The sequence below is a fragment of the Dreissena polymorpha genome, chromosome 12, assembly GCF_020536995.1.
Source record: "Dreissena polymorpha isolate Duluth1 chromosome 12, UMN_Dpol_1.0, whole genome shotgun sequence".
Classification (NCBI taxonomy): Eukaryota; Metazoa; Mollusca; class Bivalvia; order Myida; family Dreissenidae; genus Dreissena; species Dreissena polymorpha.
Genome location: NC_068366.1, coordinates 56634066 through 56652890, shown reverse-complemented (window position 1 = coordinate 56652890; position 18825 = coordinate 56634066). Strand labels below are relative to the sequence as shown.

General features: G+C 35.2%; 1 protein-coding gene and 1 non-coding gene across 3 annotated transcripts; both read left to right on the top strand.

Moving 5' to 3' along the window:
• Positions 1-586: 586 nt before the first annotated feature.
• Trnas-aga (transfer RNA serine (anticodon AGA)) lies at positions 587-668 on the top strand. Its single transcript has one exon. It is a non-coding gene; the product is annotated as a tRNA-Ser (tRNA).
• A 3911-nt stretch (positions 669-4579) lies between these two features.
• Positions 4580-17558, top strand: LOC127853118 (rRNA-processing protein UTP23 homolog). Of its 2 annotated transcripts, none has more exons than XM_052387349.1 (4): positions 4580-4617; positions 12841-13068; positions 14775-14914; positions 16566-17558. In XM_052387349.1, the coding sequence occupies exons 2-4, from the start codon at positions 12858-12860 to the stop codon at positions 16944-16946; spliced, it is 732 nt and encodes a 243-aa protein (XP_052243309.1). In that variant the 5' UTR covers positions 4580-4617; positions 12841-12857; the 3' UTR covers positions 16947-17558. The 2 variants fall into 2 exon arrangements, with proteins under 2 accessions (XP_052243309.1, XP_052243310.1); XM_052387350.1 differs by lacking the exon at positions 4580-4617 and adding an exon at positions 4741-4815.
• Positions 17559-18825: the final 1267 nt, after the last annotated feature.

Below are 18825 nucleotides of genomic sequence, written 5' to 3'. Positions count from 1 at the left end.
CGGCCATTTAATTTCCTTTGTCATGATTATTTTTTTTAATGAAATATATTGAAATATTTTGTTAACGAAACATATCAATACAGCTAATTATTAATGAAGCTTAATACATTATTATAACGATTTCAGCTCTTGTTTATAACACAGGCAGGGTGTTAATTTTATGACGAAATTGCGTATATAGCTTATGATAATTTTTCGGCCGGGATTTTCAAGTTTCTTTAAATAATTTTAATGTATCGATAATTTAAGGTAAATAATCTTTCATATAATTATACAAAATAACCTCTTTGAAAATAAACAACAAGCGATGAATGTTTTGACACCCATTTTATTTGAAGTATGCAAAGCCGAAAAATATCAAGAGGTCCGCTATATACGCTTAATTGATATGTTTCTAGAACAAAATAATTCAATTTATTCCATAAAAAAATATAATAATTATGTCAAAGGAAATTAAATGGCCGGTATACGCGGTATCTAAACAAAAGCATAAGCGCCAAGACCGTAGCATCAGTTCGGTGCTTTAAGGTAGTGCACCTCTAATGATTTCCCGCGATTTCTTCGAAGGTTGAAGAGCCTACTATTAGGTGTCGTAGCCTAGTGGTTAAGGCGATAGACTAGAAATCTTTTGGGATATTCCCGCGCAGGTTCGAATCCTGCCGACGGCGTATACTTTTTTGCGACGCGTTTTATTTATTTTCTAACGTAATTTGATTTAATATGGCATATAAGCTATATTTATTGTTAAATATGTTGCAATTTTTATGCACATTTTTCAATTATTAAAATTAAAACAACGTTATGGCGAAATTGGGTGATTTACTGTTGAAAATACGAACCATGCATGTTGCATTTTTATTTTTATTTCAAAAAGTAAACGGTAAATCTGTCTAGTTCTTGGTATTTTTGCTGTATATAGTGTTTCTATAAAAAACTAAGTTTAAAATATGACATAAATGATACTATTTTGAATTTTATGACACTTTGTTTTTAACCGACCCAATTTTTACTTGGCTGAAATCACTTACATTTCATGGTGCTCTTCCATAGATAAAAATTTGTAAAAAATAAATGTCTGTAAAAGAATACTTATTTCATCTTGTTTAAACTTTAAACACCTTTACAGCATCTGTACACACCAACTGCATGCCCATATTTGGAAATTTGAATGAATTATGGAACTTTTATATACCCCAGGGGTGAAAATAAACTGGACAAAAGCCGAGCGTGGGGGTGGTTTTGAAAAAATCGGTATATTTTTTTAAAAAGCATGGAAAGCCTACCTACAAATTTGCATGTAGTTCAGTGAAATGATGCTGATTAAGAAAATAATTAATTAGATTATATTTGGATATGTGCCCATTAGAGGTGCACTACCTTAAGACCGCCCAATACTTTCTTCCGTCTTCATTCCTTACTTATTTTCACTTTAAACCATTTTTTTCTATCGTATACATTCTAAATAATAATTCTATTCTCCTTAGCAAGATGTACTTTTTAAAACTGAACTCCAAATATAAACGCTACAAATCGGTATAAAGTACGAACATGTCAACCTAGATTCTAAAACTCCAAACGTTCGGAGCGTTATGACCGCGCGCTACTTTCGTACAAATTCATTCCTTATTTACTTTCATTTTTAAACCCTTTTTGTTTCTATCGTATACAGAATTATATTCTCATAAGCAAGATGTAGTTTTAAAAACTGAACTCCAAATAAAAACGCTACAAATCTGTATAAAGTACGACCATGTTTACCGTAAATATAGATTCCAAAACGGTATGATATTTGCAAAAGTTCAAGTTACCCAAATTATAAGTAAAACTTCATATATATTTATATATCTGAAAACTACGCAACGTAGGCTTTCAAATGATATATAATTTGTCAAAATCAGCCGAGAAATAAAAGTAAAATTAGAAAAAAGACGTTCGTGGGTACATCAAAATGTATAACCTCGGCGCTTCGATGTACGCTTATCGATAGCAACGGTCACTTGACAAAGTATCGACAAGGTTAAACGCGCGGGGGTAAAACATAAAATGTTTATTTCTCGTGTTTAACTCGCTATAAATTCATTAATAACAACGGAAATATACTAAAAGTTATATTTTTTGAAAGAGGAATTAATAAGCAACTAGATAACGTATAAACCAATAAAATCGGATGATTAGTTTTTGCATAAAATTGAATTTACTACAGTAAGGGTCAAATACTCGATTCAACTCCTGTCAATATACGCTCCGTGAATAATTGTACCGTTTTTATTTTTACTTTTTTTGAATTAAGGAATTTTTTTTTAGTATCAACCTAAATTTATATACTATTTCCGAAATATACAAGAACAATGAAACTACTTATCATAATATAAAACTTAAAAAAAACTTACCAAATCGGGTAGGATTATCTTGTGATGGCAGAGGTTGTATGTGAGAGCAAGGAACGACAACGGTGCGTGGAGGTTGATTAGTCTGGATTACCTGACACTCAACAATTATAGCACGACGGGAACCAGAATATGAGGTTGATGAGCTAGCACACTCTCTTAGACTGCGGTTCATTACATTCATGTATGTTGTGGCATGAACGACAGATCTGCTAGGAGAATGAAGCTAGCAGCGACTGGTTTAGATTATCAAAGAAGTTAAGAAATGTGTATCTAGACACTAGGGCACTTACAATAACACATATGGACAATTCAAAACAGATATCAGACAAGAAAGCTGTCTTTACTGCACAAAAATAAATTATTGACGTAGTATGAAACTGATAAACACTCTGCTATTTCCAATTAATACATGTAAAGTAAACATATAAATGACCAGTTCCTTCTTTTTGTAAACTCTCATTAAATCTAAAACCAAAGAAACATTATTGCATGTCATATGAAGAAAACGGAATTTCGCGTATGGCATTACAAAATATAAATAGTTCACTTGTGTAAACATTTGTCTGACATGCAAGAAAAACTACTTATAGTGTATATCTTGTTTATTTAATTGTATGACGTTGACATTTGTCTTCTGCTGGTAAGTGTATTCCGTGGCTCGCATTTATAAATTAAAACATTTATTCATTAAGTTCCTTGATTGATGGTCAAGTACCAATTTTATCGCAAATTTACATAGACAAAATCGGCAGAATATGTTTTTCAATTCTGGTAAATGACGGAGCTATAGCCTTTATCATCAGATATTTCATGACGAAGAGAGATGAGTACTTGATCTGTTTGATATTATCCTATTTTCATGTAAATTCGACTACTTATGAGTTAAACCGAGTTTTTATACTGAATGAAAACAATTCCAACACAAGTAAAACATTTGATTTTGTATATGTCTTTAAAACAAAATAAAGGAAAAATAATTTACATACTGGGATCTGCTCAGTCATCGTTTTGATATGAAAAAAAAACTAAAGTTGCAAACTTTGATATAATTCATTCAATATATATTCTTAAAAATTTATTTATAAAAAAATGCTTATTGATGGTGCTTTACACCAAGAAAGAGGTTTGAGATACATAAAACCAACCCAAGTTTTATTCGTGTTTGTTGTGAAGTGTCTCAACTTTGGCCATTTGTCACTTGACATAAATAATATACCGATATTTGCTATAAATGTTTCCTCCTTGTGATCGCGGTAATACTTGGTTTATATTAGTGAAGCAATTCTTTGATATGATAAGACATTAATTAATCATCCATTTGTATGTTCTTATTGAATAAGCGAAATCATGCAAGAGTGTTTTAAAGTTCAAGTTGAAGTTAAACCGTTCAACATCAAATACCTTGGATTGATCAATAAACCAGATTGTTTATTTGTTAAAGACTGTTATTTTCGTAATATTTCATGCGATATATTTACATATCGAAGCAATTTTAAGACTATAACCGAAAATATGTTATTTTGCAGATATTGTAATATATGTTTTGCTGCTTGATTTTAGTTACGTTTCGGAACTATAGATTAAGTTCGAAAGAAATTGGATTCATTCCAAAATATGTTGCTTACAGCGGGACTGCACGACAACAATCCGTATTATACAATCCGTATTAGAGCTCATTGGGTTATTGTCGACCTAAAATGGTCACCCGGGGGTGACTAGAAGCCGATTCTTGTCACCCTTTGGTGACTTCAAGCCGATTCATGTCACCCTGGGGTGACTTCAAGCCGAACGGGTGACTAGAATCGGCTTTAAGTTACCCCAGGGTGACATGATTCGGCTTCTAGTCAACCCCGGGTGACTTCAAGCCATTTCAGGTCGACAATGACCCAATGAGTTTAGGGCATTGGGTCAATGTCGACCTAAAATGGCTTGAAATCACCCGGGACGACTAGAAGCCGATTCTTGTCACCTAAGGGTGACTTCAAGCCGATTCATGTCACCATGGGGTGACTTCAAGTCGACCGGGAGACTAGAATCGGCTTGAAGTCACCTCAGGGTGACATGAATCGGCTTATAGTCACCCCCTGGTGACTTCAAGCCATTACAGGTCAACAATGACCCAATGAGCCTTATTAGACTAATCCGAAACTAATTTAGCTGTACTCATAAATAAATTAGTGGTGTGTAACCATTTATCAAAGATGTCTGCGCCCATTGCGCAATAATCGTGAGTACACTTTTTGGTGCCACGAAACATTTGAATTTTTAACCTTTGTGTTGTTTATTACATCTCATATCATTCGAATTGATATACTACCGTGTTTTCTTTTTATATTGCACATTTGACACATTGTTTTTACTTGCTTTTCTAATTCTATAGGCATTTATGATACAAATTCGCGATTTTTTAAAGTTGATATAACAAGTAATGATTTCTCACATAGTTGCAGTAATCCAACTCACAGCTATTTACTCTCCTAGTCCATATAAATGTACTCCCATGTGCACTCCTTCATAAACACAATCGCAGTTTTGCACTAAGATTTCGTGCGCATCACTAATTAGACGTTGGGCGTAAAAAAATTGATTGTTTGTTTCCAGTGGCCCGACCCTACCTTTTTTTTTGCCGCCGGTCCTAATCTTTTTTAGCCCAAAATTCGAAAAAAATCGGATAGCGTATTTTTCGGCAACACTCAATAAACTGTGTATGTTATCCGCATATTATTTTTATTGTTATTGAAGCGCACGTGGTAGCTGGCCAATCAGCATTGAGTTTGCTCAAGCAATGGGTCATTCATGCTCAGACACTGCACACTTGGAATACACAGTTGATCTTGTCGTCTGCCAACAATATAGCGGCCCATGGCAAACGTCGTATTTAAAGATTAACAAATCAAAAGAAGCATAACAATAAATAAATTATTTCTAAGCTTATTACTTAACACCTTTCTCCCGACAATCGATCTGAATTAACGGATGATAATTAAATAATTAGTTCTATTTCGACGATGTGACACCTTTCTGCAGTTTATCGTGTGAAATTAAAAGGTGATAAGTTGTTTTTTTACTCACAAGAAATGCTATTGTAAAGCAATATTTCAACCAAATTGTATATTTGCTAGGTTTTGCAATGTCTTCAGTCAAAGATATGCACATTTTATTTAATGTGCTAAAGGCGTAAAATTTTTCGGACTGTCGTTTTGGGATACATTATTTTTCGTTGATTATGATTTATTTTCGAAGTTCTTTATAGAAGAAATAGAATGACGTATACAGGTCATGCAGTGATATGGACTGTGTGGTTTATAATATTTTTAATTGTATTCGCCTGAAAATACAATTGGAAATACTATAAAAAGAACAATTAGTAAGGGCTCTGGATGGGATGGGGGATCTATCCTTTATTACTGTTGGGTTCCTGCTGCTGCAGTTCCAAGCCCCCCGACCTAATTTTCAGGATTTCAAATTTGGAACAATCGACACCCCTATTAAATGTACATCTATAAAACGACTTATGTTTGTACCTTGACAAGTACCATACGGGGGGTACTAATTATTTCTATATTGAAAACTGTATGTTACATTATGATATGTGATATGCCCTTGTTGTCATTAAAAGAAATATAAACAAGTTGATAGTACATGTATATATAATTATTTCAAAACCAGTTGGCTCAAAGAAATTTTGGGACAGCGCTAGCCCTGGAAGATAGACCCCACGACACCAGTACATAATATAATCTGAAAATGTGGTCCTTTGGAAGCATAAACTGCATCCAAGAAATATAAGAAATATAATAGCACACCCAGTTTGATTGGGTCTGTTGATGGTGATAATGTTACATGCAACACCACTCGCGTCCCCCTAGCACGGCTTTTGGGGTATTTAATATATTATAAATTATAAATAATATAGTATACACTCCATGATCCCAATAGAACAGAAAGTATAACAACACTGAACCCCTATAGACACTGAGGGTCAAGCTTACTGCGTCTTTAGTTATGCCTTTTATTGGTCATAAAATGGACTATTAAAGCCGTTGCCTGAAGTCAACATTAAACATTTGGCGGCGGGTGGGAAAGAACGATGGTGACTCCGGGTGTGGCTTTGTGGGAAACTCCTTGGTCGGTTCTTGGCTGATCTGTTGTCGCGCGCAGCAAGAGGGTGGATGTGGGTGCTTGTCTCGGGAGGCTCCAGTGGTTGGGGGCTCGGGGCGGGGCCGTATGCGGGGGAGGGGGGGCTCGGGCCCGCTCAGCGTGGGTGCGCTTGTGCGGGGGCGGGGTGTTCTGCTGCGCCCTGGGAACTGAAATGAGATACAGCCTTCCACGATTGACCGACGGACGTAAAACACCAGACAAACTCCTCCTCTTCCGCTCCAGACAAAGGCTCAGCCACCACATAACACAAACTATACATAACCATCCACATATCAACAACACAAGACACAGAATACACCCATGCAACACTCACAAACACATCACTCACATACAAAACACGCCACATGATCCACACCACACCATCAGCACACGATACAGGGCACATTAAGGTCTCATTGGCCAACGTGCACTGAACTATTAAAAAAAATATATATATAATAAAAAAAATTAATTATTATTATTTGGCGAACACCCGGGCAACCGGGGTAAATTTGACCTACTTTGGCTCAAAATTAATCTTTTTCTCCTGAAAGGTCACAGGGGCAGGTCCAGCTGAAATGACGCCGTGAAGGGGCCTGGGACTTGTAAATAAACTCAGAACAACAACAACAACAACATTAAACTCGGAATAAGGAAAGCAACAAATGTGAAATTAATGAACAGCAAGTTTTTATTTCATAAAAGCATTTAAATAAAGCCATATAGCATTACATACATCATCAAATTTATTGTACATACAATACAGTTGTACACAAAAAAATGAGAAGAAGATGCACTATGTACAACATTTTCTAAAAAAAAAACAAAACATTATTTGCCTACCTACCTCCCCTAATTTTTTAGGCCATGTCAGACAGTGGAAACAAACATCATTTTTTTTAAGGCCTCATTGGTTACAAATTAAGGCAAGCGATGAAAACACTTCAAAAACAAATTAAATGTCCCTGAATGGCAGTCTACTGACATTATCCTTTGCATGCAACATAAATACACTACGATATTTCAACACACTATTCTTGCTGACATTTTCATTTTGAAACTTCGAGCTGTGTAAATATTCAATGACTGTTACACATGTACCTCAAATATCACAATGAGCAAAATATTGGTTTACTGCGACCTAACCAATAGTGACACTTTTTGTCTGTTACTTTAAAACAGTGTCGATATGGTTGATAGAGCGTACCAAAACTAACAAAGTGAATACAAAGCAATTATTTCTTGCTTTAATAGTACCATTTGCACGAGTGACAGGTACACGTTTATAAGTTTTTGCAGCATCTGCAGTGTTCTTTTAGCCTTTGCAGTGGTGATACAATTTTGCACCTTTGGACAATAGATGTTCACATTGCAACTCTCAGCAAACCTTTGGGTTATAAAGCTAAGAGTTGAATTATTGCAACTTCTAGTCCCTGGGAGTTAAAACTGGTAACAAGATATTTCATGGAAACATGCCTTCTAGGCGTCACTTTAATAGGTTTTATTAGCAACATGAACTATTTTCTGGCATAAATAAACACAAGCAGATCATATATGTATCACTTATGCGCAAATTAAAACAACTTACTTGATATGGTGTGCTCGCATTATAATTATATTTATATAAAGTTTTCAACAACAACGTTTCATGAAAATGCGTAAGTTTTTGCTATGGAAAAATCTGTACGGTCCGATTTAAAAAATACGCTATTGATTATATCTGGTATCCTTCGCAAGATAGATCTAGTGTCTAATCAACCAATCGTAATACACCAACTTTCTCTGGAACCCCCGAAATATTGAATCATCTTCTGCTTTCGGTTTGATAACAGTTTTGTGTAAAGTTTTTGTTTTTATTATTTCTCCACAATTGACTCGCAAATTGATGTTGATGGCAACATTAATTGTGTTTGTTAGAATGTATCAGGTTGATTTAAATTGCTTATATGGACATACCTGAGACATAAATATTTTACATTAAACATTTGGTTAACTAAAAACTTTGAGGTGTAAATATGTACTCATAAAAGCTCAGAGCATTCAAGAACAACTAACTACTAACACACATCGGTCAGTATACACCAACCTTATAGCTGTAATTATTTTTTCCTATACTGGCAATGTTCTGCAATGAAATTATGTGGGAAGTTTAACAAGCTTTTAATTCATATGTAGAACAAATTGCATTATTTTCGTACTTTTTAAATGCTTATGAGTTTTGTGATTGAGTGCATAAATTCAGCTACCCAGAGGGTCAGTAAGTGGGAATTGGATTATTGCAACACACATGATGTTTAAGACCACTATTTTACTAAATGCAGGACAGAAGTGAACATTAAATATTCCTTTAATTCTCATTCCTTTTGCATGAAATCCAAAAAATTATTAAACCCATGCACTGTTCAGATTTTGGGCACAATCTGTCCAAAATAACTCAAACTCCACTAATTACATCTGGTTATTTGGACGAAACCTTCAAGCTGCAAGTGCTCCTTTGGAGACTTAAACATGTTCAGCAGTCGGAAAAATAAGATGCTCAACAAATCTGACAAAGGTCGCCGTGGTGTAATGGATAGGGTGTCCGCCTAGCGACTGGGAGGTCATGGGTTCGATCCCCACCGTAGGAGCGTTCTTTAGATATCTCCCAAAGACACCAAGTACTGGTTCTAGGCCCAGGAAACGGACTCGAGAGCGTTTATATAAGCCTTAGGCTTTCGATGCAATCGAGCTAAAATAAATAGGTTTAAACTAAATCTGACAATTTAACATCACCTAGCATGTTTATCCGTAGTATTGGTCCTCTTAATGAATACATAAGAATTTTGGAAGTGAGAAATTAAAAACACATGTATGCGCTATATGTGTCAATATATAGTTAATTTGTGTTTTCTTCGACATAACAACGAAAACTGCATTTAAATCGGCATTGTTTTGACAAAACAGTGGCTAGACTGAGCACCCTGTAGTAATCTGCAAGATGTACAATGTTATTCATAATATTGGCCCTTCTGATTGGTTGCTAGGTTTGTTACTATATGCATGTGCTTGTTCTATAAACAGTTTCTTAATGGAAAAACAAAACTCTTGCTCATAATCTTTTTAAAATATTTTTACTTTTTTTTTTTTTAAATAAGTGGCATATAACACATTTGATAAGGCTATTAATAAACCATCAACAAACAAACATAATGATGTTTACGTAATTTTAAAATCATTATCATCACCTTGGAATTAACATGACCTACTTTCCATGAACACGGGAAACATGAGAATGATTGTCATTATTGTCATGCATAACCATCAAATAAGTAAAACTTCTAAAAATTGAAAAAAACATTAAATTTCCAGAACTTCTTGATAGTTTTTCATTAAAGTCATGATACTATGAGGAGTGCTGATACTAAGAGAATTATGGATAAGTGTAATGTTTTGCTTAATATCAAATGCTCACACTATTAAATCGGTCTGGTAGTGTTTATAAGACCACTTTTAATAACCCATTAGAAAAGTAGTTGCTTTAAAAAAATAATTTTGGAAGTTTGAACTAATTTCCAGTTCACTTCATTTTATTGACTATTCACATAATTTCTGTTTTTTTAGCTCACCTGAGCACAACGTGCACATGGTGAGCTTTTGTGATCGCCTTTTGTCCGTCGTCCATAGTCGGCGTCAACGTTTTGCCTTGTGAACACACCAGATTCCACATTTATTGTCCAATCTTCATGAAACTTGGTCAGAACATTTGTCCCATTGATACCTCGACTGAGTTCGAAACTGGGTCATGCTGGGTCAAAAACTAGGTCACTAGGTCAAAAAAAAAGAAAAACATTGTGAACACTGAAGAAGTCACATTTGATGCCCAATCTTCATGTAACTTTGTAATTTTTTTTGTCTAAATGATATGTTGGTTGAGTTCAAAAATGGTTCTGGTCCATTGAAAAACATGGCCACCAGGGGGCGGGGCAGTATTTCTTATATGGCTATAGAGAAACCTTGTGAACACTCTAGAAGTCACAATTTTTGCCCAATCATCATGAAACTTGGTCAAAACAACGGTTTCATTGATATCTCGGACGAGTTGAAAATCGTCGAGATCAGTGAAAAAACATGGCCGCCAGGGGGCGGGGCAGTTTTCCATATATGTATATAGTGAAAACATGTGAACATTCTAGAAGTCACATTTTTGGTCCAATCTTCATGAAATTTGGTCAGAACATGTGTTTTCTGGATATGATGGTTGAGTTCGAAAATGGTTACGCTTGCTTGAAAAACATGGCTGCCAAGGGGCGGGGCATTTTTCCTTATATGGTTATATATGGCTTTAGTAAAACCTTGTTAACACTTTAGAGGCCACATTTATTGTCTGATCTTCATAAAACTTGGTCAGAAGATTCATCCTAATAATATCTTGGACGAGTATAAAAATGATGTTGGTTGGTTGAAAAACATGGCCGCCAGTGGGCGGGGCATTTTTCCTTACATGTGTATATGGCTATAGTAAAACCTTGGTAACACTCTAGAGGCCACATTTATCTTCCGATCTTCATGAAACTTGCTCAGAAGATTTCTCCCAATAATATCTTGGATGAGTTCAAAAATGGTAACCTTTGCTTGAAAAACATGGGTGCCAAGGGGCGGGGCATTTTTCCTTATAAGGCTTTGTATGGCTATAGTAAAATCTTGTTAACACTCTAGAGGCCACATTTATTGTCCAATCTTCATGAAACTTGGTCAGAAAATTCATCCAAATAATATCTTGGACGAGTTCAAAAATGTATTGGTTGGTTGAAAAACATGGCCGCCAGTGGGCGGGGCATTTTTCCTTACATGTGTATATGGTTATAGTAAAACCTTGTTAACACTCTAGAGGCCACATTTATTTTCCGATCATCATGAAACATGGTCAGAAGATTTGTCCCCATGATATCTTGGATGAGTTTGAAAATGGTTTTGGTTGCTTTAAAAACATGGCCACCAGGGGCGGGGCATTTTTCCTTATATGGCTTTATATGGCTTTAGTTAAACCTTGTTAACACTCTAGAGGCCACATTTATTGTCCAATCTTCATGAAATTTGGTCAGAAGATTGGTCTCAATGATATCTTGGATGAGGTCGAAATAATTATGTTTTGCTTGAAAAACATGGCTGCCAAGGGGCGGGGCATTTTTCCTTTTATGGCTAAAGTAAAATCTTGTTAACACTTTAGAGGCCACATTTACTGTCCAATCTTCATGAAACTTGGTTAGAAGATTCATCCCAACAATATCTTGGACGAGTTTAAAAATGATGCCGGTTGGTTGAAAAACATGGCTGCCAGGGGGCAGGGCATTTTTCCGTATATGGCTATAGTAAAACCTTGTTACACTCTAGAGACCACATTTATTTTCTGATCTTCATGAAACTTGGTAAGAAGATTTGTCCCAATAATATCTTGTTTTCTCAGGTGAGCGACTTTGGGCCTTTCAGGCCTTCTTGTTATTTGAACATATATGATGTTTACTATTGACTGCTGTTTAAGAAATAATATTTTTTTATCATGGGTTGTTGTTGAATAACCCACAGTAAGGAGTATAGATGCGTCGGAATTAAATCATGAGTGCGAAGCACGAGTGATTTGATAACACGCATCTTTACTCCTTACTGTGGATTATTCGACCACAAACCATCATAGAAAATTATTATTTAGATTCTAACACTGATTCTGATTGATTTGGTTCAAGCTTTCAAGCCTGAACTATAATTTTCAATACTCCGCCCTTCTTAGTACAAAGTTCATTTTATAGTGACGTCATTGGATTGTACAACCATATGACGTCGTTTTCATTCATAAATATTTTGCAAATGATGTCACTTTCATTGAGAACAAAAATCGTAGAAACTAAATGACGTCATGTTTATTGATGCTACTGAAACGCCGACATGCTATAAATGTTTTCTTAATCACGTTTCCTAACAAATAACATTCTTTGTAGGCGTGGTTATGCCACTTATCACCAAATATACAATTCGTTGTTTCATTGCATTTATATACATGCTACATTTATTACATTTCTTTTAGTGCGGGTTTTAGTACGTGCATTTTACTGCAATATTTTCTTTATTTATTCGGAACTTTTTTCGAAACATTAAGCTCCGCCCATAATTATTGCAGAATAACCCACACTTGATTTCCTTCTTTGTCTATAGAAAACAAGTCGCGTGTAGTGTTAGAATAGTAATTATTTGACTCATTTATGGAAATGATTGTGGCACAAAATGTACAGATGATTTTGCTATTTTATCACAGCACTATTATTATAATTTTTTTCAGGGATCAGCTAATCAAAGATGAAGGAGAAGAAGAGTAGAAAGAAAAGCCTACTATTTTACAAAAACTTTTTTGGGTACAGTCCCCCATACAGTGTTCTCATCGATGGAACATTTTGCAAAGCTGCTCTGCAGTTCAAGATTAATATCATGGAACAGATGCCAAAATACTTGGACGCTGAAGTGAAATATTTCACAACCAGTTGTGTCCTGGCTGAATGTGAAGCTCTTGGTAAAACGTTTATTCTTGTAATTAAATGGTTTACTAGTAAACTAATTATTTGCCTTGTTCTGGAGAAATTGTTCTTAATAATGCATGTGCAAAAAGTGTCGTCCCAGATTATCCAGTGCAAATTGCTCAGGGCTGACACTTTCCGCCTTACATGTAACTGGATTTTGAATAACCCTTTCAGTGCAGGAACCGAATTATGAAGGCCTTTGCAAACAGTTTGGATCCAGATGAGACGCCACAGAACGTGGCGTCTCATCAGGATCCAAACTGTTTGCTATTCTGATAGTATTCTTTGAAAAAAATCGAAGAAAATGCTAATTTTTGAAATTTAGCAGGCAACATTTTAGGCTAGCAGACGACATATTTCCCAGCATGCAAAGGGTTCATGCTCATACATGAAGCCCTTTTATCCCAGGGTGTGGCTTAAATTTAATAATGATTGAGACCCTCAAACATGTTCACAACACTGCTCATTTCATGCATTAATAAGATTCATTATGTATTTACGAGAAGTTAACTCTAGTAAAAGACATCCTATACCAAGAAAACAATTATTTATTTGGCTGCAGGGCTGGGCATTAAAGGGGCCTTTTCACATGTTTTGGCATGTATTGAAGTTTGTCATTAAATGCTTCATAATGATAAATATAAACATGGGATCTAAAATGCTCCAGTAAAAAAAAAAAAAAAAAAAAAGAAAGAAAAAAATGTAACCCTCAACTGGGCTCAAACCACTGACCCCTGGAGCTCTGGACTATCGCTTAGACCACTCGGCCATCCGTGCTCATGCAATCAGGCACATATTTTATACTGTATATAAGCAATCCTTGTAGCATCACAAAAAAAATCATAAAGACAGCAACAGAACCCCCAAATTTTTCAAGCGTTTCGCGTTGCAGTTCTTTATAATTTTCAGGTTTTTAAATCGTCAAAAGATGCATATAACGTATATTTTATAGCATGGTAAATGTTCAGTATTACTGTTTCTTCACAAATATTACTACAACAAAAATTAGCGAATCTGAAACATTTTTTTTTTAATTTGTCTATTTATTTAACTGGCCCCTTTTAAGCATTAAAGCCATTTGTTAAGTCAAATTTCCCTTTTTCTGTCCTGACCAGAACATTTGAATATAATTCACAAGTCTAAACTGACAATTCAATGTAATCTTCCGCAGTTCACCAGAAAGCATCAATCAAAGGATTCCAAACACGTCCTGGAAACAAAAAATATCATAAAAGTGGAAAGTTTCCACGGTTCAAGATAACTTATGCAGACTGTGCATACTGACCCAAGAAGACATCTAAAAAAGATACATTTAGCCTGGTTTTTAGCTCGGCTGTTTTCGGAGAAAACCCGAGGTATCGTCATAGCAAGCTCATTGTGTTGTGTCGTCTGTGTCGTGCTAAAACCTTTACATTTTGTCAAGGTTTTGAACATTGGCTATAAAATCAAAGTGCTTCTACTTACAACTTTGAAACTTCATATGTAGCTGCACCTTGATGAGTTCTACACACCACACCCATATTTGTGTCACTAGGTTAAAGGTCAAGGTCACTGTGACCTCTAAAAAAAAAAAAAAAATTCTTACAAGCTTTCATTTATTAAAAAATGCACCCACAGCCAAGCGTTGGCATTTGTTATGCGGTGCTCTTGTTCTACAACTTGTTTCACAAGTATTTTACTTTATTTGTATCATTTTCAGGGACTCTGTTGTATGGGCCACTCAAAGTCTTACGTCAATTCACAGTTCACCCATGTCGCCACTCATCACCGCAGCCAGTGACAAAGTGCCTGAGAGCAGTGATGAAAAAAAAAAAACACAAGTTCTTTATTGCCACACAGGTACTTGTGGGTAGTTGTGGATCAAGGCAGACACACATATTATTTTTTCTGTATATTGGCTATAAAAGAACCATCATTACTTATCCTTTGAGATTACATTAATTTTTGTTCTTTCTTATGCAAAAATTTAGGGGCCTTTTTATGTTTTGGTTAATTGACAAAATTATACATGTAGTTTTTATTCCAGATTCACACATTTTCATTGTGGTTATGATATTTGTGAGGAAACAGTAATACTGAACATTTACCATGCTGTAAATTATCCATTATATGCCTCTTTTGATGATTTAAAACCTGAAAATTATATAGCGTTGTACAAAAACGATTGAATAATTTGGAGGGTTCTGTTGTTGTGATTATATTTGTGACACTACGAGGATTGCTCATATGAAGTACAAAATACGCCACTCAAAAGTTATTGTATGAGCTCGGATGGCAGACTGGACTAAGTGTTAGACTTTCACTCCTGGGGTCAGTGGTTCGAGCCCAGTTGAGGGTTACTTTTTATGTCCCCCACCACTATAGTGGGGGACATAATGTTTTTGCCCTGTCTGTTGCTTTGTTTGTTTGTTTGTGCATACTTTAACATTTGCAATAACTTTTGCACTATTGAAGATAGCAACTTAATATTTGGCATGCACGTGTATCTCATGGAGCTGCATATTTTGAGTGGTGAAAGGTCAAGGTCATCAGTCAAGGTCAAAGGCCAAATATATGGGTACATAGTGTTTCACAAACACAGCGCTTGATTTTCTTTCTTTAATTGTATTCTTTTTTTTTTCTGGAGCTTTTTTGAGATCCAATATTACAGTTATCAATATAAAGCATTTAATGACAAACTTTAGTACATGCCAAAATCTGCGAAAATGGCCGACCACTTAAGTTCTTATCGCTATGGTTTCACATGGCAATATTTTGTTACTTTTAGAGCATTGGAAAATATCTTACTTGAAATTATTATACAATTATAGATTATACCATGATTATACAATTGGACACTTTAATAAAAAAAAACCTGTATACAATCAAGTAAATCTGTTGTCTATTGAAGATTTTGTTAAAAGTACACTTTATATCAATTAACTTATAAGACTTTTTCTTTACATAATGTATATGTATATTAACAACCTTAATATCTGGTATTAAAATTCACCATGAATGTTACCTTTGTTTATAGCTCTTGAGCAATATAATCATATTGCCTAGACTATTCCATACTCTATGCGTTGACGGCATGTTTTCTTGGACATAATATCTCACTATGAATGTTTTGTTTGTTTATAACTTTTAAGCAATTTAAGCATATGGGTACAATATGTCTTACACAATACTATTTGGGCTTGGCTCTGGGATAAGAGGGTTTATTGCATGTGCTTAAAGTGTTGTCTAAAATCAGCCGGTGCAGTTTACACAGGCTTATAATGGACGACACTTTTCGTCTAAACTGGATTTTATTGATAAGAAGAGACTATGTTAAGGAAAAAAAACAATTGAAGTGGAGTGTCAACCCTGATTAGCCTGTGTGGACTGCACAGGCTAATCAGGAACAACTCTTTACGCACATCCATTTAACTTGTTATCACAGTGTGAAGCTCATGCTACAACCAAATTTCTCTGATACAGAAAACACACTCACACTATGTCATTTCAGGACCAGGAGTTCACAGAAAAGATCCGCAGCCTGTCAGGAGTGCCGCTGCTGATCATTGCCTATAACACCATTATCCTGGAGGCCCCTGCTGACATGTCCAAGAGTGTGGCTCACCAAAAACTGGAGACAAAACTGGCCCCATCAGAGTTCCAAATGAGCAGGATCCAGGAGCTGAAACGTGAGGCTTTTGGTGAAACTGAAGAGGTTGTGAAAAGGAGGAGAAAGAAAATAAAGGGACCCAATCCTCTTTCTTGCAAAAAGAAAAAAAAGAGGACTGCTGAAGAAATCAATGAGTTGAAGAAGAAAAAGAAGAAGAAAAAGAAGAAGAAAAAGGCTGCTGCTGCTGCTGTGACATTAGAGGAATTAACTCAACTTAGCTAGATAAATCTATATATGTTTACTCTAGTGAATTCAACATTTTCATCGTCATCTTCATCATGCATATTTAGAATGCAATCATCTTGGTGTTAACATTATAATAACATCATAATTGCCATCATTATCAGTAGGTTTTATAATGCAAAATATTATAAATCAAATATTTTTTCACATTCCTAAAAAAAAAATATAAATTGAAGGAACAAGTTTAAAAGAACTTGCTTATTTAGGGCCAAGAATTAAAAACTCTTGTTTCATCAATATTTTCAGATAACAATTTCAAAAGCCAATGACACTTTTCAGCTATTTACTACTCTGAGGTTGTAATCGTAAAATTACAATGTTGGTTATTTGAATGAATTAATTCAACTACCAGAGTCCCTTTTTTTCATTCAAATTCAAAATAACTAGCTGTTAAAAGAGTGAACATCTTTAGCATTGCCATCAGAGAATCTGACTCTCACTGAAAGGAGCGGGGTACAAAACCCACACACTCATTATCATAAAAGAAATTAACTACAATCAAATCAATTGCCAAAGGATTTCCTCATAATACCCATTTATATATTTTGATAGCACCAATGTAGCAGCTTTAAATAAATAAATTGTGTTTTTTCCTGTCTTGTTTTGAGTTTATAAAGCTGTATGGGTTAATTTGGAAATAAAAAAAACAGGTCATCTGAACAGATTATCCAATCAGCATTTATTTGTTTGGAGAAGAAAAAAGCACTCATTAGGGGTAAAAACGAAACTTTCCTATTATAATTAGATTCTTTCAAAATCAAATACCATATTAAATGCAATTATTTGAATGAACCTGATATTCTTACAAATAATGGGTCATTATAAAATGTTCACACAGATTGTATTTTTATGCCCCCGAAGGAGGGCATGTAGTGATCGGACTGTCCGTCCGTCCGTCTGTCTTTCCGTCACACTTTGCATTTAGGTTTCGCATTTAGGTTTCGAAAAATGCTCATAACTTCTATGTCGCTTCAGAAAGCAACTTGATGTTTGGCATGCATGTGTTTCTCATGGAGCTGCACATTTTGAGTGATGAAAGGTCAAGCTCATCCTTCAAGGTCAAAGGTCAAATATATGGCTGCAAAGCAGCGCAGAAGGGGGCATTGTGTTTCTGACAAACACATCTCTTGTTTTCAACTCAGGTTGCCAGTTGTGTGCTAAGACAATTGTACACACATTTTTATGCCCCCCTTCGAAGAAGAGGGGGTATATTGCTTTGCTCATGTCGGTCGGTCGGTTGGTCGGTAGGTCGGTCGGTCCGTCCACCAGGTGGTTGTCATACGTAAACTCAAGAACGCTTGGGCCTAGGATGAAACTTCATAGGTATATTGATCATGACTCACAGATGACCCCTATTGATTTTGAGGTCACTAGGTCAAAGGTCAAGGTCACGGTGACTCGAAATAGTAAAATGTTTTTTTTTAATGATAATTCAAGAATGCATACGCGGCCAACAGGGCACACTCTGAACAATATTACTGAAGCAACTGGTCTGTAATCCTAAATCTATTATTATCAGTCCAATGAAACATCATCCTTTTAGTAAAATACAGTGGATCAGTAAAAATATTATCAGAATATGAGATTTTTTGTATATTTCGTATATTAAATATTGTGTTAATGTTTAATTTTGTTGATTAATATAAATATAAGCAGGACAGGGGAGGTAATACACTACAGGGGAAACAAATGCAATAAGTTTAAATTTATTGCTACATATTTGCCTCCCTTGTAATATATTTAAATTTTACCAAATGTAATGCTAACTGCATTTTTGTAATGCATACTACTACTACTACTACTACTACTACTACTACTACTACTACTGCTACTACTGCTGCTGCTGCTGCTGCTGCTA